General features: G+C 41.7%; 1 protein-coding gene across 1 annotated transcript in view; it reads right to left on the bottom strand.

Annotated features, from left to right (window-relative positions):
* Positions 1–24,671, bottom strand: part of ATF6 (activating transcription factor 6) — a 100,549-nt gene that overhangs the window by 36,868 nt on the left and 39,010 nt on the right. The window contains exons 8-10 of the mRNA XM_075832264.1: positions 3,388–3,573; positions 731–822; positions 377–508 (exon numbers count right to left, since the gene is read on the bottom strand). Of these exons, the coding sequence (XP_075688379.1) occupies positions 377–508; positions 731–822; positions 3,388–3,573 (410 nt within the window). The remainder of the gene's footprint in view (positions 1–376; positions 509–730; positions 823–3,387; positions 3,574–24,671) is intronic.

Raw genomic sequence — 24,671 nt, 5'->3', positions numbered from 1 at the left:
GACGTTTTTTTAATTTTATTTCAGATTACTTGAAATTTGTATTTTGTAACAACATTTTTTTGAGGACTTGATGGTCCAACGGTCTGATCACTATTTCAATACATTGCACTGCCTCCACTTTTGACCGTGGCATCTAAGTGGTTAATGGCGAGGATTGGAGCCATCTCCGGTCCCTGCCGTTACAGCAGGGTGTCAGCTGTAACATACAGCTGAAACCCGCGGCTGATGACACAGGCTTAGCGTCTGAGCCAGTCGTCTGATGAAAAACCCCCATTGAGTCACAAGGGGTGTCAGAACTAAACCGTCCTAAGTACCTTGTTTATAAAGTATTTAAATAAGTAATTTACACTTAAGAAACAAAAACAATTAAAAATACCTTCTATCCTGCAGTGATATTTCTTTGTCCTTTATATTCATTTTACCAGGTGAAAATTCAAGCAAGTTTCTACTGCTTGGTCGAAGAGGACTCACCTCCACATCAAAGGGACCTGGGTTAGACTCCAAAATACTATAGAAAGGGTAGAATATAAAACATTACTTAGAAGAAAAAAAAAATTATCATCCAACATTTAGATATAAAGCTTGAAGGTGCTGATGCAGAACACATTATTAAGCACATGCACCAAGTGTAATACAATGGAAATCTCAGAGTTATGGCCGATGCGGGCTATTAGCTTTTATGAGCAGACATCTAGATCTGGCTAAGACTTGTCCAGGCTGGACTACTTACCTAAGCGGGTTAAAGTTAATCATTAAAAACGCGGCCAACATCATAAGACAGACAGCTCTTCTCTTTGGAGCAGTGACTTTAAGTTTCTGATTCTGCAGGGAAACCAAAGATTAATATGAGAAAATATTCACAACTATGCCACTAGACTATGTAGATACTGTAAAATAAAAATATGAGAGAACGGTCCAGTAAGGCCACTAAAACACCTTTAAGTAATCAAAATAGAGGACTGGTTTGCATTGGCTACGGAAGCAAATCTAAAATCTAGAATTTTTCTAATATACCATAAACAGGTACTGACACACACACACACACCTGTCTTAAAAAGAAGTACACAACTGGAGTTAAAAAACAATCCAAAAGGGAAGTCAAGTATTGATGTAGCTCGTACAACTTAAACTGCTGGAGGAAGGTTCGGTTCCAATCCCTCATTAGCCTTTTTCTCAGATAGAGGGTTAACAGCGGTCTTAGTGCTGCATTTGCATGAAACCTGAGCTGCAATGAGAAAGGACAGACAATTGAATGAACATATTGAACTTCGATTGTGAGCCCCAATGGGGGACAGGGACCTTTGTGACTGATGACAATCTCTTTCAAGTGCTGCGGAATATGCTGGCGCTATATAAATAAATGAATAGGGCCCATCTTTCAATAAGAATTTAAAAGGCCATAAACGTTTCACCTTTCTAGATTGCTCTTGAATCAGATGAATAACATCACATTCCAATTTAGGGGAGTTAAAACATTTCTATATTCAGAGGATAGGTGTACCCTACACCCAAAAGCAGTTCGCTTGACTAACAGTTTTGTGCCTACAAACAACTATATTTTATGAGATGGGAGTTTCTATTTGCAAACTACCAGCATGGTAACAGGGGTGAAATTCTTAACCAATTCCATCATGTTGGCATGGGAGGAAAGGTATAAACTTTAGTGACCCTATAAGGCTGAGTTCACACAGAGTTTTTTGCAGGAGTTAAATTCTGCCTGAAAATTCCGTTTGGAATTTTGAGGCAGATTTTGATCTGCCTGCATGCGGTTTGCCGCCTTTTTCGCTCACACCCATTGAGTGCCACGGGCAAAAACGCCACGAAATACGCTTTTTCTGCCTCCCATTGATGTCAATGGGAGGTCAGAGGCGTAAACGCCCGAGGATAGGGCATGACGCTCCTTTTTACAGCGAGCGTTTTTTACCACTCTCGGTAAAATAACGCTTCCGCCTCCCATTGAAACCAATGGGAGGCATTTTTGGTCGTTTTCTGGCGCGGTTTCCGCGTCAAAAAAACTGTGAACAGGGCCTAAAGTGTGCCAGTTTTTCACTAAATGTTGGAGATGCACCGATGTCTACCTTTTGGAAAGGCAGTCCAGAAGGTATTATACAAATGCTGATGATAATTGGATCTCATTGTATAGGAAAGGTTGAAATTTTAACTATAAAGAGTAACTGTAGTTTAAAAAAAAAACCAAAAAAAAACACTTTTTTTTTCAGAGACATATCGGAGGTTTTCATCTCGGAAACGAAGATGCAGAAACACCTTCGGCTGTGATCAGCGCTCCCTGTTAGGCTGAAGACGACTCCCATAGACGTTCTATGAACCCATTATTAGCCTAACAAGAAGCGACGATCACAGCCGAAGGTGCAGGGCGCTCAGCTGAGTGTTTCTGCATCTTCGTTTCAGCGAAAATGGTGGTCAGCACCCGGACCCAAATTGAACAAAACGTTTAGCATGTTTCTATGACATATCAACATTTTCTTGAAACTACAGTTACTCATTAACGAAATTTGATTCCTCTAGATCTTAGCCCGGGGTAAGCATTTCATGGATGCTACTTTATGCTTAGCGATCTTTTTAAAACATCTTTTTGAAGTGGACCTGTCAGCTGTATATGCTGCCCTAGGTAAGAACAGCATATTACAGCTACATGTCCATACCCCTTTTAGCCAAAACAGCACAAAAAAATACAACTTTGGCGAATAGGATCGGTGAAAGAAAAGAGGACTTCTAGTTATGGAGTACATTCATGACGGGAGCGCTCCCCCTGCCCCTCTCTGCAGGGAAGGAGAGCCTGTTGTGTATCCACGTATACACAAGAGCCTATCATTAGCCAACTAGGAGTCTGATGTATTTTTTCAGCGAACCGATTAGCCAAACTACTGTGCGATTTTGCCTATTAGGAGTACGGGGCCTGTAGCTTTCATACGCTGCTCTAAGAAGAGGCAACATATTAAGATGACATCTGCTTTAACTTCTCATTGGAAGTTGGTCTGGTATAATTGTGTCTGTACTTGCTCAGGTTTCAGGCCATCAATATCCAGTGGTATGGCGCCTTAGCTAACAAGTGTCGAAGAGGATTGAAAATGAACCTTTTTACTGGTAGATGGGGAGTTTTGGTCTGCTGGAGTTACAAGGAGACCCTCCTTGCTTTTTGGATTGTTTCTGAATTCCCATCTTTGAACTGGTTTGTGACATATAACTGTACGATATACAACAAGCTCATTTAGGTGTGCCGGTCAGGTGTCCACACACATTTGGCCATAAAGTGTATAACAAGATCTGTCAACAGCAATACATGTGAACATATGGTTAGCCTATATATTGTACTTCTACACCCCTCCAAGTTAAACAAATGTGAAGACCAGCAGTTCTTTGTTCTACCTCCGATACAACATCTTTCAGTAGTTTCTGCAAGGACCCATTTTCGTTCTTGAGCCTTTCATTCTCGGACAAAGCTGCTCTCAGACGCATCTCTAAACCTTGCATATATTCCTTTTTCTTTATTCTAGACTGAAATGCTGACTCGCGGTTCTTAATCATTCTTTGCTGCCTTCGCATCACATTGATCTGTTTCAACAACAAATTTTAACATGGTTATTATACTGTATGTTAATAATGTAAAGAACGAATAACACTGTCAAAAGATGCCCAACTTCTCTTACATGGAAAACACAAGTTAAAACCCTCTTGTTTTCACAATCTAATGTACGCAGAACAGAATTTATAGAACATTTGACAATCAGGAGACTGAGGAAGTGTGTTTAGGAACGCTTTTATTCTTAGGTCACGATCCCCAGGTTGCGGAGACGTATTTTAGCTAAGCAGTCATAGCAAATGTGAGACGAACAAGTAGCATAAGGAATGTGGTGAATGGCAGAACCACTTATTAGCGAGAACATAGTTGTTGACAGCTACACGGGGGGCACAGTGCTATAAATATACAAGGGATTGTGAATGTAAACAGATCAGAACAGGTCACAAAAATTAAAGACTAAGTTTGAAGCTCACAAGCACAACTACGTAAAATATTCTGCACATCATTGACGAAAAAGGCTTCTTGTGAGGTAATCTTCACCATCATGGTCCAAACTTGACAATGATCAACTAATCTCAGAAAAAATTCTGCTGGGAAAAAAATGAAAAGGTCATCAGTTTATCTGAATATTTCTATTCATGCTCAAATATAACCAAGGATTTATGATTGTTCATCCATTGCCAACATGATGATCTTGTTCTCACAAACTCACAAATTATAACTTATAGAGCTACAAATTCAAGAGATTTGATGGATATCTTAATACGGAGCAAGTAGAAAAATACTCATGTCCGAGCCAAAACCATCCTGCCAATAAAGTTTAATGAGAAAAGATCGTGAAAACTTGGTCTACAAAAACACGATGAAGGGTGGTGAGAAGGTCTTCCACACAAACACTTAAAAATTCCTCGTTAACCATTACAAAACATATGTTATTTTAATTTAAGGATTTATTCTGCTAGAATTTAAGCAAATTAAGATTCCTAACAGATCAAGGGATATTTACACACACAATGTAGAAATGTTGGTTGTATTACACCAGCACTGGACAAATTCTACCAGCCAGTAGAAGGGTCTTTAAAGGGGTTGTCCACGAACGGAAAACTGATGACCTATTCACCGGATAGGTCATCCGTATATCATCGGTGCAGGTCCGACAGCCAGACCCCGCACCAATCAGGCGCTCCGGTGGCCTGCAGGCACCGGATGTTATTGCCCATTATGTGATGTACAGTGCCGGAAGCAGTTGGTTCCGTACATAGTATAGCGGCCCTGCTGAACTGCAGTTCTGCTCATCTTCACTTGAAAAGTACTGCAGCTCGGCCGCTATTCCATGTCCGTAGCCAACTGCTTCCGGCATGTACATCCCGAAGGCAGCTGGAGCGGCTTAACGGTGCGGGGTCCGGGCGTCTGACCCCAACAGATCGTGGATAGGTCATCAGTTGTCCTATAATGGACAACCCTTTTAAGAACAGCATCCCAACATTCATATTATTCCTTTAAAGAGTAATAGAGCTATAGCTAGACCATAATGGTGCAGAGAAGGTTAACAGTTATGGTCAGTAATGAAGACCACATGTCCAGGCATCAGGGGTTGCATGACTCACTTTTAAAAAAGTTGAAGTTAATATTAGTTCAAGTTGTTTCAGATGTGTTACACATTACTGTATTTACGTTGTTTTGGTCTTCTCAAATTCTTGCATGTGTATATTCGGACCTCCTCACGGTATAGTGCCTTGTGGAGGCAAGGAGGTTTGCGTAAATCTTTGAAGAACAGACCTACATCGCCTTGAGTATTATCTCCTTTCATGGTCACAGAGATACCAGACTAAACTTTAGCAGCAATATACAAAAATCTATGCGTCTCTGATATTCACAAAGGTTAAAACAGGAAAGACCTCAATCCAAACTATGAAGTAGATGGTAATGGCAAACCACTGCCATACTTTAAGAAACCAACCATATGATTAAACACAAAAAGTAAAAAGTATAAACATCAACATAGCACCGGAAAATGGGCCCCTCGGATCAAAAGGCATTTATGAGGGCCAGCAAAGTTTAGCTGGTAAAAAACATGATACTAGTCTAAAACCAAATGAGGTTGGAAAATCTACTTGCGATTATTCAATCCTTTTTTTCCTTTCTCATAGGGAATAAAAATCAAGAACATACAGTCATATAACATGATCTTGCACCCTTAGGAAGAGCTAAAGGTTAATTGAAGAATCAGATAAATGGTTGATCAATGTCATCAACAACTTGGGCAAACTGATGAAGGAAGGAAAGGACATCTAAAAGCTAAACATTAAAAAAAAAAAAAAAAAAAAAAAAAGAGAAGGATCTGCCACCTCTCCTGAAATGTCCATTTAAGTAAATAATTGTATTCCCCATTACAATTCTGGAACATATTTTATTATTACTCTACCTTGTGCCGTTGCTCGGTTATTCTTCCTAGAAATGTATAAATTGCCAACCAGTTAGGGGTGTGTGGACAACGTCCAATCAGTGCTGACCGTAACAGACTATGTAGGGACACGCCCCTTTGACAAGGGGAATGGAAACACCCAAAAGTCAATCTATTCATACATTTCCAGGAGGAATAACAGGAATGGCACAATGCCAAGCGAGTAAAGCCATGATCAAGAAGGATAAATGTCCTTGAAAAAAAAAGTGAAGGAAAAAAAAAGTGAAGGAAAAAAAAATCACCAGCAAAATGCATGAATTCAATCCAAGAGATCAATATGTTCTAATCAGTATAGAGATTAATACGTTCTGAGGAACATACTATTGTCACTCTAATTCACCATTTTATAGGCTCAATACATTTTGATGGGACGTCGTTGTGCAATCTCCAAAATATTACATCGTAGGTTAGATAGATTTATCCCCATGTAAAACTTGTAGCCATTATCGATTAGTCAATCCAGGGCCTTTGGTTAAACAAAGAGCGGTGCCTACAGATTCCGTTTTAATATAAAATCCCCCACCCCCCGTATCTATGTAACGAAAGACCGGACGAGTGTGCATGGTTTAGGACGCCCTTCTAGTTTCCATGACAACGAGAAGTGTGTTCCCTGTAGTAGACGGTTATTGGGGACACATGCCAAATATGTATGTATAGTCCAGAATTCTGTAATGCAAACGGCACCTGCTCTGCGCTTTAGTGATAGAACGAAGTGCGATACTTGGGGCATGCGCAGCGCTGACAAAGACGCCGACACCTGTGCCGTCAGAACATTCCCTGTGGCCGAATGTGATGTTCTATCTAACAAATGTTTTAACAGAAGAGTTAGGGTATGTTCACACGGCCTATTTACGGACGTAAATCAGGCGTTTTTGCCCCGAATTACGTCTGAAAATAGCGCTGACAAACATCTGCCTATTGAAAGCAATGGGCAGACGTTTGTCTGTTCACACGAGGCGTAATTTACGCGCCGCTGTCAACTGACGGCGCGTAAATAGACGCCCGCGTCAAAGAAGTGACCTGTCACTTCTTTGGCCGTAATTGGAGCCGTTATTCATTGACTCCAATGAATAGCAGCGCTAATTACGGCCGTAATGGACGCGGCGTTCAAGCGCCTGCACATGCCGTTACGGCTGAAATTACAGGGAAGCTTTCAGGCTGAAACATCCCCGTAATTTCAGCCGTTACGGACCCCCGCCGTGTGAACATACCCTTACTATTTACAGATTTTGACTAAGATGTGCCCTATTGGGTAGAAAAATAAAAAGATTAATAAAGCCAATTACAAAAAAAAAAAAAAAAAAGTAAAAAACAATAAACAATTTTTCTACCGTAAAAAAATTCTGCATTCCTTACTAAAAATAATATTGACATGTACACGAAAATGTTTCTATTTAAAAAATAATGACTCTTCCCGCAAAAAATTTGCCCACATACGCCTAAATTGATGGGATAAAAATGGAATGTGGCGACATAAAAGATATTTTTTCCCATGAAACTTGGTATTAGGGTATGTTCACACGGCTTATTTTTGGCAGTTTTTCAGGGCCGTAAATGGCCGAAAAATCTGTAGCAGAACGCCTCCAATCATCTGCTCATTGATTTCAATGGGAAAAACGGCATTCTGCTCTGACGGGCCGTTTTTTTTTACGCGGCCGTTTTGAAAAACGGGCGCGTAAAAAAAACGGGCATGAAAAAGAAGTGCATGTCACTTCTTGAGCCGTTTTTGGAGCGGTTTTTCACTGACTCCATAGAAAAACCGCTCAAAAAACAGCCATCAAAAACGCAGCGCAAAACGCGAGTTGCTCAAAAAACGTCTGAAAATCAGGAGCTGTTTTCCCTTGAAAACAGCTCCGTATTTGTAGAAGTTTTTGCGTTTGCGTGTGAACATACCCTAACTGTGCAAAACTAGTAAAACAAACATAAAAAAACAAAACTATGCATTTGGTATCGCCGTAATCGTACCAACTCGTAGAATACAGGTAACATGTTATTTATGCCGCTCAGCAAACTAGGTGAGTTAAAACCCTCCCAAAAAAAGGGCAGAATTGCAGGTTTTTTTTCCCACCCCCCCCCCCAAAAAAAATGAATAAAAAAAAAAAGTTGATTAATAAGTTATATGTACCCCAAATTGGTGCCATCAAAAAATACAACTCGCCATGCAAAAAAATATTAGTGGTGTTCACAAAAAGATAATAAAAAAAAAAAGAGGGCCCGACGGCACTGTCCATACTCAATTTGGAGAAAGAAACAGGCCCCATAATATTGCAGGGCCCGTTCCCTTCTTCAAAATAACTAATGCTGGGGTCCTTCTTCACCAGACTGACGCCGGCTAGTGTCACGACGTTAAGTGCGATGGCGCATAGGACGTCCTGATGCTGGTCAGCGTCAGTTTTGTGAAGTCGACTGCGCTATTGATTCAGTCGAAAAAAACGGAAAAACCTGCCGAAACGTTAACAAACGGAAACCATTAGCAGTGTTTCCGTCACCATCGATATCAATGGTGATGCAAACGGAAGCGAAGGTCTGAGGTTTCTGTCGTGGAGCCCCGCAACGGAAAGCGAACGCTGATGTGAACAGGCCCTTTTAATGGACCGTGTGAACGGCCTGCGAAAAAATAGGACATGTCCTTTTTTCTGCCCGTTTTTACATATCCCTCTATAGACTCATTTCTATGAGGGATCTGTAATATCGGGTCTCGCATGGAAGCAAAATCGAGACCCATTCGTGTGAATAAGCCCTTACTGCAGTCTCAATTAAAGTACGAGGTCAAGTCACATTTGAAATGTAATACGACTACAAATAGTGGACACAACAGGAGAACGCCTTTGTTTTCTTCTGTGCTGGGATTGGAGTGCATTTACCAATGTAAAGGGAAAAGTAACCAGTACCGCTCTCATCTGGAATCATATTCAACTCGAAAAACACTACTTTGTACGTTCATTCAATTGGCACAATATTTCCGCTATGCTGCCAACTATTCTCTGCTTTGTAGTGAGCAGATTCTGATGTCTTTTCCATACTTCAACGCTTAGAATGAATATAAATAGCCTATAGATTTTGCACATGGAACACATTCCTAAGCCAAGTCAAAACGCCACATCATAAATAATGAATATCAGATCCAACTAACAAAATATTCTCTGTACCTTCATAATAAAAATGACATGCAAGCATTTTTATTGCTACTGTAATAACATCACTGCAGGAGATCGATCTGATAGCAAATCCATTTTATATCAAATATAGTGGAGAATGGACACGGTAAGGGCAACATTCAACACACTATAAGAGCCTATTCAGACAAGTGATATTCCCGCCCGTGTGCTGTCCAATCGTATAACTGACAGCACACTGACTGAATACGGACCCATTAAAGTGGGCACATTCACATGTCCGCTTTTCTGCATGGACCCGAGAAAATCACGGCGTGCACTTGAGAAGTTCAATTCTCGCATTCGACTTGTCCTGGCCACGCTATCCGGGTGCGGTCAGTTTTTCCTGACTCAAAAAAAACCTGACACATGGAACGCACTGACACAATACAGATTGATCTCGGATGTTAAATAGTCAGTTTTCACCTGAGGGAACACCGACGAGTTTTACAACGCTAATCTGAGTACAGCCTAAAAAAGTTGTAATGACATGAAATGAATAAACTGTAATTCATAAAGAACTTCACAATTAAAAAAATGAATATAAAATCCAACAACAATGTGGTATAAAAGTTTAGTCAGCATTACAGTGGCAGTTGGCAATAATGGGGCTGGACATGGCCCCAGAACCAATAGAAGGTACCCCACTGATTGTAATGTTGCAATTGAGATGTGGGTAGCAGCAGGCTTTTTTCCCGCTTCTTTTTTTTTTTTACACACTAATGGTAGCAGAAATTCTTTTACGTAACAGCCAAATAACGTAATGTGTGAGACGGAGACCGGGTATAACTCTGAAGGATATTAGGGGATTAGAGTGCTTCCACTTCTGGGAACCCAAATGATCAACAGAACGAATAGAATGCTGCGCTTATTGTACCAGCACAGCCCTTTACCTGCAGTACTCAACACAGAACCTCTCTCATTCACGTCACTGTGTGGTCCTGCTGCTCAGCTCCATTCACTTGAATAGGGCAGAGCGAGTAGCAGTACCACATACAGCCACATAGACAAGAGCGGCACTGTGTCGTGTACTGCAGTGAAAGGGCCTGCAACGGGAAGAGTTTGAGTGTTTCAATGGGATGACCAACATGAAGTCCAGAAATGCCCTTACCCCAAGATAACTACTCTGTGTCCCTTATCTCCAGTAATGAGAACGATTGCCAAGAAAGGAAGGGAAATAGATCTTGGATTTTTAAAAAGAAAAGCAGAAACAGATCCCAGAGAAGAAAGAAGGAGAAATCTATTAAAAACATTTAGGGGGGGGGGGGGGGGTTCCATAGTGGGAAAGAGGATTTCGTATCTTCAGTTTTAAAGTTAATGCATTTTTGCTGCAAAACTATGGGAAAAAATTTCCTAGTATTTCAATACCAATGAAGACTCACAATAAGGTGGTCAGTGATTAGGTCAACCTCTACCTCATAGGGCACGCAGTCGTACTGCAACATGTGAGCTGAGAATACAGTAGGATATGGATGGGCATTAAATACGTCACCGGACATCTTAATATATGTGATATTAGCAGTCAAATCACGACACTTACAGTGCCTTGCCAAAGTATTCACCCCCTTGGTATTTTTCCTGTTTTGTTTTTTTTAATAACAAGCTGGAATTAAAATGGATTTTAAAATGTAATTTTATGTAATGGACCTAGCAAAAAAAAAAAATAGTCCAAATTGCTACAGTGGAATGAAAAAAAATACTGAAACATTAGGGTGAATCCACATGCACTCACGTTTGCTATGAAACCCCTATACAAGCTCTTGTCAAACCAATAATACCAAGTTATATCATTAGTTGAATAAGAACCTCGTGTGTGCAATCAAAGTGTCACATGATGTCAGTATAAAATACCCGTGTTCTGGAAGACCCGAGTCTACAACACCACTAACAAGAAACCTGAAGACCAAGGAGCTCTCCAAACAGGTCAGATACAAAGATGGGGAGAAGTATAGATCAGGGTTGGGTTACAAAAAATATATCCCAAACATTGAACATCCCATGGAACACCATTAAATCCATTATTACAAAATGGAACGAATATGGCTGAACTACAAACCTGACAAGAGAAGGCCGCCCACCAAAAATCACAGGCCGGGCAAAGAGGGCAATAGTCAGAGACTAAACAAAGACACCAACGATAACACTGAAGGAACGTCCATAGGACCACTATAAGCCGTACACTCCAGAGGGGCTTTATAGAAGAGTGGCCAGAAAAAAAAGCATTTTGGAGTTCACCCAACAGCATCTAGCAGACTCCACAAACACATAGAAAAAAGTTATTGTGGCCATCATGGAAAACGCTATGTGTGGTGCAAACCAACTATTTCCATCAACCCAAAAACACCATTCCCACAGTTAAGCATGGTGGCGGCAGCATCATGCTGTGGGAATGATTTTCTTTGGCACAAACTCGAAGACTGGTCAGGATTGAACTGCTGGATGACAGTAAATACAGGGCAATTCTTGAGGAAAACCTGTTTAGTCTGCCAGAGATTTTAAAATGGGACAGAGGTTCACCTTCCAGCAGGACAATGACACCAAACGTACTGCTAAAGCTACACTGGAGGGGAAGAGGAGGCATTTAAAGGTCTCGGAATGGCCGAGTCAAAACCCAGACCTCAAACCAGTAAAGAATCAGCGGCATGACTTGAAGACTCCTGTACACTAATGCAACTCACGTAAGAGTTTGAGCGATTTTGCCTGAAAGAATGGGCAAATATTTAGGTGTCTAATAGAGACGTACCGCAACTTGCTGCATCTGTAACTGCAGCAAAAGGAGGCTCCACAAATTATTGACTTTTGGGGGGGGGGGGGGGGATATTTATGCACATAAAAGTATCTGTTTTTTTAGTCTTAATTATGGAGTCTTAATTCCAGGTTGTAATGCAACAAAACATGAAAACACCAAGGGGGGTAAATACTTTTTTTTCAGGGCACTGTACGTCTCTGGTCACACGTAAGATTGATTAGACTGATGGTCTATAGCGTCGAATACGTCTATGGTAACAAAAGTGGTTTCTGACAGATGCAATGCGGATGTTTGCTGGTAGCTACGGCTTTATAGCATTACTTAACAGTCAGACAAGTTACTCTGAAAATATTCACATACTGAATTCAGCTATAAAAAAAAAGTCAAACATTTCGAACAGTCAAATATCCGTTGCTATACATTGTTGGCAGATGAATGTTCTACGGACCAAATAAAGGTAAATACATTCTTATCCGATATGTGTGAACATCTTTTTAAATTTGTTTTCAATTGATAAATAGAAAATATACAGTTTATTTAGGGTGAAGACGAGAATTTGCTAGGGCAGTTTTAAATGTTTATGTAAACTTCCTTTGTAGATGAGGACATCTAGTGAACCTAATGGCAAAGTGATTATTTTTTTTTTTCCCAATGTCAGAGTTTCCTAAATGAATCAAATCGCATAAAATATATTCCATGTATATTCTAATCGCTTTAGCAGTATCCTAAACAAGAGAGAACCACATCCACAGCTCAGGACGCTAGAAGATGCATCTCGCAGCAACCTACAGTATGGATACCTCTGAGCAACAACTTGCTCTATAGTTCCCTGTAAGGCCCTGTTCACACAGCTTTTTGCCGTGGCAAATGGACTCCACCTCCCGCGAAAAAGATATGCCATCTTTCTGTTAAAGAGGTAGCTAAAAAAACAAGTAAAAAAATCGCAGCAAAAAACAAAAAAACGCATGTGGTGCAAAACCTCTGTGTGAACATACCCCAAGTCTTTCTGCAATGACCAGACATAAGTCCGAGAGAGCTTCTGCTGACCTGACTTCACAGAAAGGGATATTGCCTGAGCATTTCTCCACACCACAAGCCACATCTAATACAGCAACTCCGCAAACAGCACAGCAAACTGCAGTCCATCAGCGTCACCTCCTGCAGCCCCCTGAGAAACACCAGCGTTGCACTTGGAGCTCTTTGACCAACTCCAATTCTTCAGGGTTAGAACTGGCAGCAGCACTGAAGGACTTCACAGTCAAAATGACCAAGGCCAACACAATGTGGACTTCATAGGAGGACAGAGCCCTGACACCTGGCGCTACAACGGACCAATTAGCAATACAAGAGGGGCTCTCCATTTGCATTACATGGTCTGCATAACGGCAGGAATTACACTATATGCACCATAGAAAACAGAGATTTGTCAACCCTCAGTATCTCCATGGACATTAGGAGATCTACCTCAACTCTGATGATGGAGCCCGTGAACGCCTGACAGGAGGACCTACACTATGACACTGACTAGGATTCACTCTGCTCCCATGGATTCCGGCAAGGCTCCAGTCTTGACTCCTGAGGACATGTAATAGAATACTAAAATCGGTAAACATCCACCTGATACTTCTCTGTAGCTGCGGGGAAAGCTCTGATTCCTAGTAGCAGGATCCTTTGTGATGAGATCTTCGGAGGGGGGGGGGGGGGGGGTGATCTTTATGTGGTAAAGGGGTGGTTGACTAAAGTTTATGCAGAAAGAGCTGTCAATCATTGTCTGTGGGCGGGGGATGCAGGACTCACAGGCTTTCTTTATGAGTCCTGGCAGCATTTAAACAGCTTTTTACATGAAAATACTCAATCAAAAAAATAGAACCCTATATAGCTCCCACTCTATTATATATGTCCTTAGATAGGGGAGCCTAGGAAACATGACAGATTCACTTTAAATGTCACCTACCTAACCCAATAAGAAGTGCAGCGTCTCCTTAAAAACACGAAATAAACAAGGTCACCGGGTCCAGATGGAACAAACACCCGAGTACTGTAGAAAAGAGAATTGTGGATTGGGATTTTAATCAACACAATCCCCCTAGGAGACGACTGAATGAGGCCGGAGCACAGGACCTAGAAGTAAAGCAATTGCAAGCTTGAAGTCTGTCATTTCACTGATGGGTGAGCTAGTTAGAAAAAAAACAAGACATTTTTCTTGTACACCAAGGAGACTGTAATGGAACACTTGTAACAGTTCTGAAAGGGTTAAAGATGTTTCCCCTTAGCCAATAGAAACCTGACCTGATCTGTTGAAAACAGGATAACGTGCTTTAGTGAATATAGGAAGGACAGAATTCTACATTTTATATAAAACAAACGACTACATCGTTAGGCCTCATGCACACGGTCGTGCCTGTAATCACGGCCCGCGGCTGTGAGCATGGCCGGCCGCAGCCCGAATTTTCGTCCCGTTCTCCCATACAGAGTATGGGAACACTGCCCGTAAAAAGCAAAAGATAGGACATGTCCTATCTTTTTCGGTACACTTCTACGGCAAGGACACCTATCCGTAGCGATTCGGAAAGGTGTCCGCGGGCAATAGAAGTGAATGGATCCGAAATTAAAGACCGTATTATGATCCGCAATTACGGAGTATTTTTACGGCCGTGTGCATGAGGCCTACGTTTAACTAACTCGCCATAAATCTAAGTTCTCTTGTATCTTGTAGAATTACATGACCCCAGAAGAACAGCATTAGAATATAAAGCGCACAGCCCACAGGAATAATAAAGAGCACTTCAAGAAACGCCTCACAATTTCCATTTTGTCTTGAGCCAACATGTTTCCACATCAGTAGGATGAGGTTAGTGCTGTACAAGGGACGCATTAACTCTTTAATATCAAGGATATTGCGCAGCAAATCATCAATTTAGTAAATGCTTATCCTGAGAAAAGTCTGTTATTGGAAGCAACTAATCTCAGAATCAGCCCTGACAACGCTCCAAGTGTCCGTCCCGTAGTCATGGAAGATTTCCTATTACCTATAAGAGGGCTCCAGAGAATTGTATCGGCTGACTACGAGTCATTTTGCAGTTAGGAGAAAACAGTAAGGCCACTAGGGTCAATTTAACCCCTTGATGACTAGGCCTGAAAAGGCCTTAAAACGACCAGCTGAAGGTTTTTGTGCCTCTGCCTTTCAGCAACGATAACATTTCTCTTTTCATTGACGTGGCTGTAGAAGGCCTTGTTTTATGGGAGAAAAATTTACATTATCTTCCTACGAGGTGGGGGGGGGGGGGGAGGGGGCGGTTTTACAAATAAAATTACTGTGTATCTTATTTGGCGGCGTGAATATAGAAGAAAACTATTTTCAAAATGTAATTGTTCATATTTCACGCTACATAACCGGATACATTAATTCTTCAGGTTATTACGGTTGTTTAGATACCCAATATGTGTACATGTTTTGTTTTTATGTAAAAAAATATATATACTAAATAATGACTGTGTACATTTCTTTAATTTTTTCTTACATTTTCATTTTTTTAATCCCATGAACGGATAACTTTTTAACAAACTTTATTTCATACTTAAAAATGACTTTAGAACTTGTAACTCCTGTATGCGGATACAGTATACTGCGTCTCTATGACACAGGCTGCTGTTAGGGCAACGCATTGTTCGGTTACCCTGCTGTTAGGGCGCACTGACAGCCCTGGGGTCCTTTCTAGGTCCCCAGTGCTAAATGAAGAGGGTTTCCCAGTCTCTAATCACATCACCAGATTTTCGGTGACTCCGGACCTGCCACGCCCGCTTTCTAAAAACAGTGGGCAGTCGAGAAGACGTTAAAGAGGACTGGTCAGCTCTTCTGACATGTCTGCTTTAGTAAATACTCGCATACCTTATAAAATGGGAGAACCTTTTTTGTTGTTGTTTATTTAGACCTATACACACTGACATTCCGGTTATTCCTCCTAGAACTCGAGGTTACCATTCCCCTCGTCAATAGAACAGAGTTCTAAGTTGCTCCAGAATTGTTATTTTATAGGGCAGGGGTCTATTGTCAGGTAAAGGTCCGATCTGCAAAACCAGTAGTAAACATTTATAGATAGTGTGCCCCAAACAAATAAAAAAAAAAAGTTATACTCCCCTAGCCGCGTTCCTGCGACGAACAGAACTCCACAGTAGGCCTCTTCATACACGTTGCAGCCTATGAGACGCTTAGACTTGACCATTGCGTAGGACGGCGCGATGATAGTGCGTCCCTGTCCCGGTGTCTTATAGACTGTAGGTCTAACGTGGCCTGTAGCCTAGTGAATGGCAGAGCAGGGAATGAATAGTTTGCTCCGGCAAAGTTTACAAATGTTTTGGCGTCCTGAGGACACCAATATAACTGAATGTGGCTCGGTGATCCAGAGCACCGGGCCAAATCTCAGGGGATTCTGCCCCGAATGCCCAATGCTAGCGGCGCCACTGGTCTCAACAACAGCATCCGCGCTCCGCCAGTTGAGGACTCCTGTTATAGAGAATACAAGTATTTACAGCTTCAATATAAACTGTATATTGCTAAAAATAAAGTCACATACTCACCTTTCAAATCCCCCCCTCTCTCCCGTGGTGATATGGTCCCCTGACTGTTTTGGCTCACTAAGTCACAGTGATGACTGCCATATTCAGGACACAGCTATGATGTGAGTATGTGACTAATGTGTTATTGTTACTGAGGATGTTGAAAATGTAGAAAAAATAACAAAACCCCTCACTCTAAAGGTACACAATGACTCATATTGCAGCACTTTGGACAACACGTGACAGTTTGGGACTATGTACAGAGTTTTGGGTCCTTGAGGAATATTTACTATGATTCATACGCCACTCTTTCTGCTCCACTGGAGTAAGAAGCGACAGTTCAAGAGGCGCATGCCTCTTAATAAATCGGTTGCATTTTCCCACTTGCTGTGCAGCATAATTGTGACGCAACGACCGTAGCTGTGCACCATCCATTTCCGGCATGAGCCACTACCTTGCGATGAGTGAAAGAGACGTAGATTTCCACTATCATTTTAAGAAGCGTAAATTATAAGAAATGTGTTGGGCTATGGTTGCCCCGCCTCCTTTTTGTAAGCCACGCCCTCTTTTTCTCAAGTGGCGAGGGTGGCGTAAAACGCCCAAAACTCAACATTTTCAAATGCAAATTGCAACTTATGGAACTATTTGCTACTTTTCAACGACAGAGAACTGGTTGAGAAATTTCCCCTTTCTGTTTTCATTTTGGTTAAGAGGATTACTAGCTACAATAACAACTCACATAGTCCCAATAATTCCCACAGTCCCTACAGGGGGAAGTAACATTTTCCGCACACACAGGCAGATCTAACATTCAAGGGCCTGTAAAAACCTCTGTGAGACGAAATGGCATCCCTTTCCCGTTTTCGTTTTTGGAAATCAGAGAGTGGAAACAAATACAACTTAGTCAAATTTTGAACACCTGGACAGAAGAGTCCAACTCAATTCATAGCAATTATTTGCTGTTAGGTGGAAACGTTCTTTTAACAGCAATGAAGGGAAATATCTTACGGTCATATTACATACTGACGCATGTCCTTGTATTATAATTATGTTCTATCAATACAGATAAACTTTAAAAAGAAGCCAAAGCTTTCATCATGGAGACACAAGTTTTGCCACGGCACAAATTGAAAACGAAGTCATGCACTGGCTTATCCAAACCATGTGTCTGTTCCAGGCTCTAGTTTAAGATCCTCACTCCAGGCACAACTCATTTTGGCACTTCAAAGTGAGAACGGTTTGGGAACAGTATGGGGTTTTAAAAGCTTTTTATGGGCAGTGCCACATAGACACATTTATGGAATGTAACATGCTGGCACATTGCCACAACACCGTTAGTACATAAAAAATACATATGGTAATTATTTACCCATGCCATGAATAGGAAGGACACGGCCAATGTTGGTCTTAAGGACACAAAGATTTTTGTGTTAAAATTTTACCTCAACACTGCCAAAACACTTTTTTTTTCATTAAAGTAACTGCTTTTTTTTTTTTGCATCATTGCAGGGCACATCTAACACATATGTAATTATTTTTTTTTTGTTGGTGTCAATGTCCAACTTGCACTAGCGCAATAGTTTATTGTATGGATTGCTGGGATTTTGGAATGCCAAATTGGTATTAAATTTTTATGTTTTATTAAATTCAACAGTTTAGTGACCGCCCATAACGGGTTTATTCCGATGAAATAGCATTTTTACGGCGTTGCATTGGAACAAATAAACAGAGCAGGGAGATTTAATGGCTCCCTGCTTTAACGGGTGAAATTGATCTTAGTATCGATCTCGCTCGTTTAACCCCTCAAATGCAGCGCTCAATAGCTAGCGCCGCATCGGAGTGGTTTTGGAGAGAGGGAGGGAGCTTCCTCTCTCACTCCATCGGCATCCTGAGTAAGATCGCAGGGTGTCGTTGGTTTCTATGGCAGTTGGGGGTCTTAATAAAGGCCCCCCAAGTCTGCCACTACTTATGCCTGCTAGGCCATGCCAGAGTTTTACACGGACAGGCAAGTAATACAATGCACTACAAAACTATCGCATAGTGAAGTCCCCTAGTGGGAGTAGAAATTAAAAGTTAAAAAAAAAAGTTTCGTAAAAAAAAAAAAAAAACACTTTTTCCCCCTACAAAATGCTTTATTATTAAAAAAAAAAAGCAAATAAGTTACAAATACTAGGTATCGCCACATCCGTAACAACCCCAACCTATAAGTGGTGTACCCCAGGGTTCCGTGCTGGGACCACTATTATTCAACTTATTTATTAACCCTTTAAGGACGCAGCCTGGTTTGGGCCTTAAGGCTCAGAGCCCATTTTTCAAATCTGACATATTTCACTTTATGTGGTAATAACGTCGGAATGCTTAAACCTATCCAAGCGATTTTGAGATTGTTTTCTCGTGACACTTTGGGCTTCATGTTTGTGGTAAAATATGGTCGATATATTCAGTCTTTATTTGTGAAAAATTGCAAAATTTAGAGAAAATTTAGAAAAAATAGCATTTTTCTGAATTTAAATGCATCTGCTTGAAAAACAGGCGGTTATACCACCCAAAATAGTTACTAGTTCACATTTCCCATATTTCTACTTTAGATTGGCATCGTTTTTTGAACATTTTTTTATTTTTCTTGGACGTTACAAGGCTTAGAACATAAACAGCAATTTCTCATATTCTTAAGAAAATTTCAAAAGCCTTTTTTTTAAGGTACCAGTTCAGTTCTAAAGTGGATTTGAGAGGCCTATGTATTAGAAACCCCCATAAAACACCCCATTTTAAAAACTAGACCCCTCAAAGTATTCAAAACAGCATTTAGAAAGTTTTTTAACCCTTCAGGCATTTAACAGGAATTAAAGCAAAGTGGAGGTGAAATTTTCAAATTTCATTTTTTCTGCTGAATTTCAATTTTATTCAATTTTTTTCTGTAACAGAGAAGGTTTTACCAGAGAAACACGACTAAATATGTATTGTCCAGATTCTGCAGTTTTTAGAAATGTCCCACATGTGGCCCTACTGCGCTCGTGGACTAAAACACAAGCCCTAGAAGCAAAGAAGCACCTAGTGCATTTTGAGGCCTCTTTTTTATTAGAATATATTTTAGGCAGCATGCCAGGTTTGAAGAGGTGTTGAGGTATCATAGCAATGGAAACCCACCAGAAGTGACCCCATTTTGGAAACTACACCCCTCAAGGAATTCATTTATGGTTTTTGTTATCATTTTGACCGCACAGTTTTTTCACAGCACCTATTTGAATTGGGCTGTGAAATGAAAAAAATGATATTTTTTCCAAAAAGATGTCATTTTTGATCAAAATTTCTTATTTTCACAGGGAACAACATACCCCATTTTGTTGCCCAATTTGTCCTGAGTGCGGCAATACCCCATTTGTGGTGATAAACTGCCGTTTAGGCCCATGTGAGGGCTCAGAAGGAAAGGAGCACCATTTGGCCTACTGAAGCTTTTCTGGTGCTAAGTCATATATGCAGAAGCCCCTGAGGTACCAGTACAGTTGAAACCCCCGAGAAGTGACCCCATTTTAAAAACTACACCCCTTAAGACATTCATCTAGAGGTGTAGTGAGCATTTTGACCCCACAGGTACTGTGTAAAAGATAATGCGCAGCAGATGGTGCAGTGTGAGATTTGCAATTTTATGTATATATATGGCATGTCAGTGTCCGATATATTGTGCCCAGCATGCGCCACCGGAGATATACACCCCTTAAATTGTAATGTGGGTTCTCCTGGGTACGGCAATACCCTACATGTGGCTGTTATCAGCTGCCTGGGCATACGGCAGGGCTCAGAAGGGAAAGATGAGGGGGATAAGCTGTGCGGAGTGTATCAGGGTAAATTAAAAATCAAGGGATGTATGATACATTTTAAAACAATCTTTTATACAGAGCCCTGTTTTTTCGGGACACGTGTCACATTGGTATATTGTGTTCTTCCTTATCCCCCTCTTATAGCAGACTCTGCACCTCTTTTGACTCTTTCCCTTTCCACCGGTTTGGGGAACTTCTCCTGGAAAGTGTTGCCCTGGTACGATGCGTGTGGCCTCGCTTCCAGAAGTACTGGGTGCCCCCCCTTCCTGGTCCCTAAAGATTAGATTTTTTATAACCACCTCTTGAAATTCCAGGAAAGTTCCACTCTGGCCTGCACATCGATGTAGCACGTACGCATTGTACAAAGCCATCTGTATGATGTACACGGCCAGCTTCTTATACCACACCCGCGATTTGCGCATGGCGCTGTAGGGCTTCAGGACTTGATCTGACAAGTCCACCCCTCCCATGTACCTATTGTAGTCCAGGATGCAGTCTGGTTTGGGGGTCTCTGTACTGGTACCTCGTACTGGTACATGGGTGCTGGTGTGGCCATGTATTGTTGTCAATACAAGGACATCTCTCTTGTCCTTGTACTTGACACACAATAGGTTACTGCTAGAATGTGCCCTGCTCTCACCCCTTCTGAGTGTTTGCGCAAGCAGTGTTTTAGGGAGGCCTCTCAGATTTCTTCTAGCAGTGCCGTATGCTGCAGGACTTCTGGAAGCGAGGCACTTGAAGAGTGGGACGCTGGTATAAAAATTATCCAGGTAGAGGTGGTAACCCTGGTCCAGCAGTGGGTGCACCAAATCCCACACAATTTTTCCATTAATTCCCAGTAAGAGGGGCATTCTGGGGGCTGAATACTGCTGTCCTTCCCTTCATATATCCTAAATTTATATGTATACCCTGACGCACTCTCGCACAGCTTATACATCTTCACGCCATACCTTGCCCTCTTACTCGGCAGGTACTGGCGGAATTGAAGCCTCCCTTTAAAATGTACCAGGGACTCATCTATAGAGATACACTTCTCGGGGGTGTATGCTTGGGCAAACCGGGCACTGAAATGGTCTAACAGGGGTCTCAGTTTGTACAAACGGTCAAAACTGGGGTCATCTCGGGGTGGGCACTGCTCATTATCCGTATAATGCAAGAAGCGAAGTATTGCCTCATAATGCATCCTGGACATGGCCATGCGGTACATCGGGGTGTGGTATAGGATGTCCGTGCTCCAGTAGGTCCTAATGGACGGCTTTTTCAGAAGCCCCATGTTCAAATGAAGTCCCCAGAACTTGCCCAACTCTGCTGCATCTACAGGGGTCCACCTGTGGGACTGGGCATAAAACGATGTGGGGTTCTTTGTTATATACTGTTTGGCATATAAATTAGTCTGGGAGACCATTAGCTCTATAAAGTCATCAGTGAAGAACTTCTTGAAAAAGTCCATCTCACTGAGCCCTGCCGTATTAAATTTGATCCCCGGGTTGCCCGTGTACTCGGGGATTTGGGGCTCATAAATATCTGGTGTGGGTGTCCAAATTGGGTCACTTCGCTCAGGGGTTACAACTTCGGAGGGGTCACTTCGCTCGGGGGCTACAACTGCAGTGGTGGTCCTGGAGCGTCTCCTAGGGGGTTCCTCCTCCTCTTCATCACTGGATGAGGAGGTGGATAAATAGAACAGAGTCTCACCACCCGACGACTCTGTGTCGGAGGCAAGAAATTAATATGCCTCTTCGGCACTAAATGTCCGTTGGGACATGGTTGTTTGGAGCAATAGGCTGCTACCTAAACTAGCCAAAAAATTTGTTTTTATAGAACAAGTGGGCTTCCCTGACACTAAACCTAACTGGGGCGAGGGTACCTAACACTAAACCTAACTAGATTTTATTTGAACTTCCCTGAGACTAAACCTAACTACGGCGACTTTTCCCTGACACTAAATCTAACTAGATTATTCAGAGCTTCCCTAACACTAAACCTAACTACGGTGATGGATCCCTAACGCTAGATCTACCTACGGTGACGGATTCCTGACGCTAAATTCCCTGACGCTATACCTAACTACGCTTTGGGATGGTTCCCTGACACTAACTAACCCTAATACTGAACTAACTAAAAGTTAAATTGTCAAAATTTTCTAAACTGCCTTTTTTTTTTTTTTTTTTTTATTTTTATATATTTTTTTGTTTTATATTGTTTTATAAAGAAAAAAAAAATAAAAAAAATCCCCAGGGACCAGAAATGTGGTCCTGAAGACTAACAAGTGGTCAGTGATAGGAGATCACTGACCAAAAACGTGGGGGGAACACAAGGACCAAGGGTACAGGTTTGGGTAGTTTGGGTAGTGGATTGGGGAGGTGGGAAGCAGACAAAAGTTTGTTTTTTAACTTTTTTTTAAACTTTTTAGCACTCTTTATCTTCTCTCCTCTCTTTCACAACCGCTCCGAACGCCTCGCTAACTCCAACAGAGGCGTTCAGGGCGGGTGCGGCAGGATGTGAGGTCAGAAGAGGAAGTGAAGGGAGAGATCACCGTTATTGGTCAGTTAGTCACTGACTGACCAATAGCGGCGATCGGCGAGGCGGGACCATCGTAACGGGTCCCGGCACATTGAGCTGTGATAGTCTGCTGTCGGAAACAGCAGCTGTCACAGCTCATGAACTGCGCCGTGTTTACTCTATGACCTACTATTAGGTCACTGAGCGCGAACGCTATAGTTAGCATGACCTAATAGTAGGTCATGGAGCGTTAAGGGGTTAATGATATAGAGGATGGGATTAATAGCACTATTTCTATTTTTGCAGATGACACCAAGCTTTGTAGTAATGTTCAGTCTATGGAAGATGTTCGTGAATTGCAAGCGGATTTAAACACACTAAGTGTTTGGGCATCCACTTGGCAGATGAAGTTTAATGTAGATAAATGTAAAGTTATGCATCTGGGTACCAACAACCTGCATGCATCATATGTCCTAGGGGGAGCTACACTGGGGGAGTCACTTGTTGAGAAGGATCTGGGTGTACTTGTAAATCATAAACTAAATAACAGCATGCAATGTTAATCAGCTGCTTCAAAGGCCAGCAAGATACTGTCGTGTATTAAAAGAGGCATGGACTCGCGGGACAAGGATGTAATATTACCACTTTACAAAGCATTAGTGAGGCCTCATCTAGAATATGCAGTTCAGTTCTGGGCTCCAGTTCATAGAAAGGATGCCCTGGAGTTAGAAAAAATACAAAGAAGAGCAACGAAGCTAATAAGGGGCATGGAGAATCTAAGTTATGAGGAAAGATTAAAAGAACTAAACCTATTTAGCCTTGAAAAAAGATGACTAAGGGGGGACATGATTAACTTATATAAATGGCACATACAAAAAATATGGTGAAATCCTGTTCTATGTAAAACCCCCTCAAAAAACAAGGGGGCACTCCCTCCATCTGGAGAAAAAAAAGGTTCAACCTGCAGAGGTGACACGCCTTCTTTAGGCTGGGTTCACACGACCACATTAACGTAACGTCCGTAAAAGGACGGACGTATTTCGGCCGGAAGTCCCGGACCGAACTCAGTGCAGGGAGCCGGCTCCTAGCATCATAGTTATGTACGATGCTAGGAGTCCCTGCTTCTCCGTGGAACTACTGTCCCGTACTGAAAACATGATTACAGTACGGGACAGTTGTCCTGCAGAGAGGCAGGGACTCCTAGCATCGTACATAACTATGATGCTAGGAGCCCGGCTCCCTGCACGGAGTTCGGTCCGGGACTTCCGGCCGAAATACGTCCGTCCATTACGGACGTTAATGTGGTCGTGTGAACCCAGCCTTACTGTGAGAACTGTGAATTTATGGAATAGTCTACCGCAGGAACTGGTCACAGCAGGGACAGTAGATGGCTTTAAAAATAGCTTAATTTCCTAGAACATAAAAATATTACCTCCTATGTGTAGACATTTTTTACTTCCCTTTTTCTCATCCCTTGGTTGAACTTGATGGACATGTGTCTTTTTTCAACCGTACAAACTATGTACCTATAAAGTTATTACATTGTTTAACCCGTATGGTGAACGCCGTAAAAACACCGCAGGTAATTGCGTGGGCACAGCAACTTTGTCTGCATGACCGCCTTTATTTATATATGTATTAGTCATGGAGCACGGAGTTCTCAGCGTTATGACTAATGTATATATCAGGGTGAAAAGGTCTTAAAACAGAACAAGAATCTGTAAAATCATCTTTGTTTTTTTTTCACAGAGGTCACTAAAATTGAACGGACACCCAATTGCATTTTCTTTCTACTTCACTGTTAATCTTATTGTAATGCTTAAACGGCACAATAGTTATGATTCTGGAACGACAGCATCTCACAAACCAAGAGCTTCTTTTATTTTAT

This window comes from Rhinoderma darwinii, chromosome 7 (genome assembly GCF_050947455.1).
Source record: "Rhinoderma darwinii isolate aRhiDar2 chromosome 7, aRhiDar2.hap1, whole genome shotgun sequence".
NCBI lineage: Eukaryota > Metazoa > Chordata > Amphibia > Anura > Rhinodermatidae > Rhinoderma > Rhinoderma darwinii.
The sequence above is the reverse complement of the archived record's forward strand: the minus strand, read 5'-3'. Positions and strand labels throughout refer to the sequence as shown.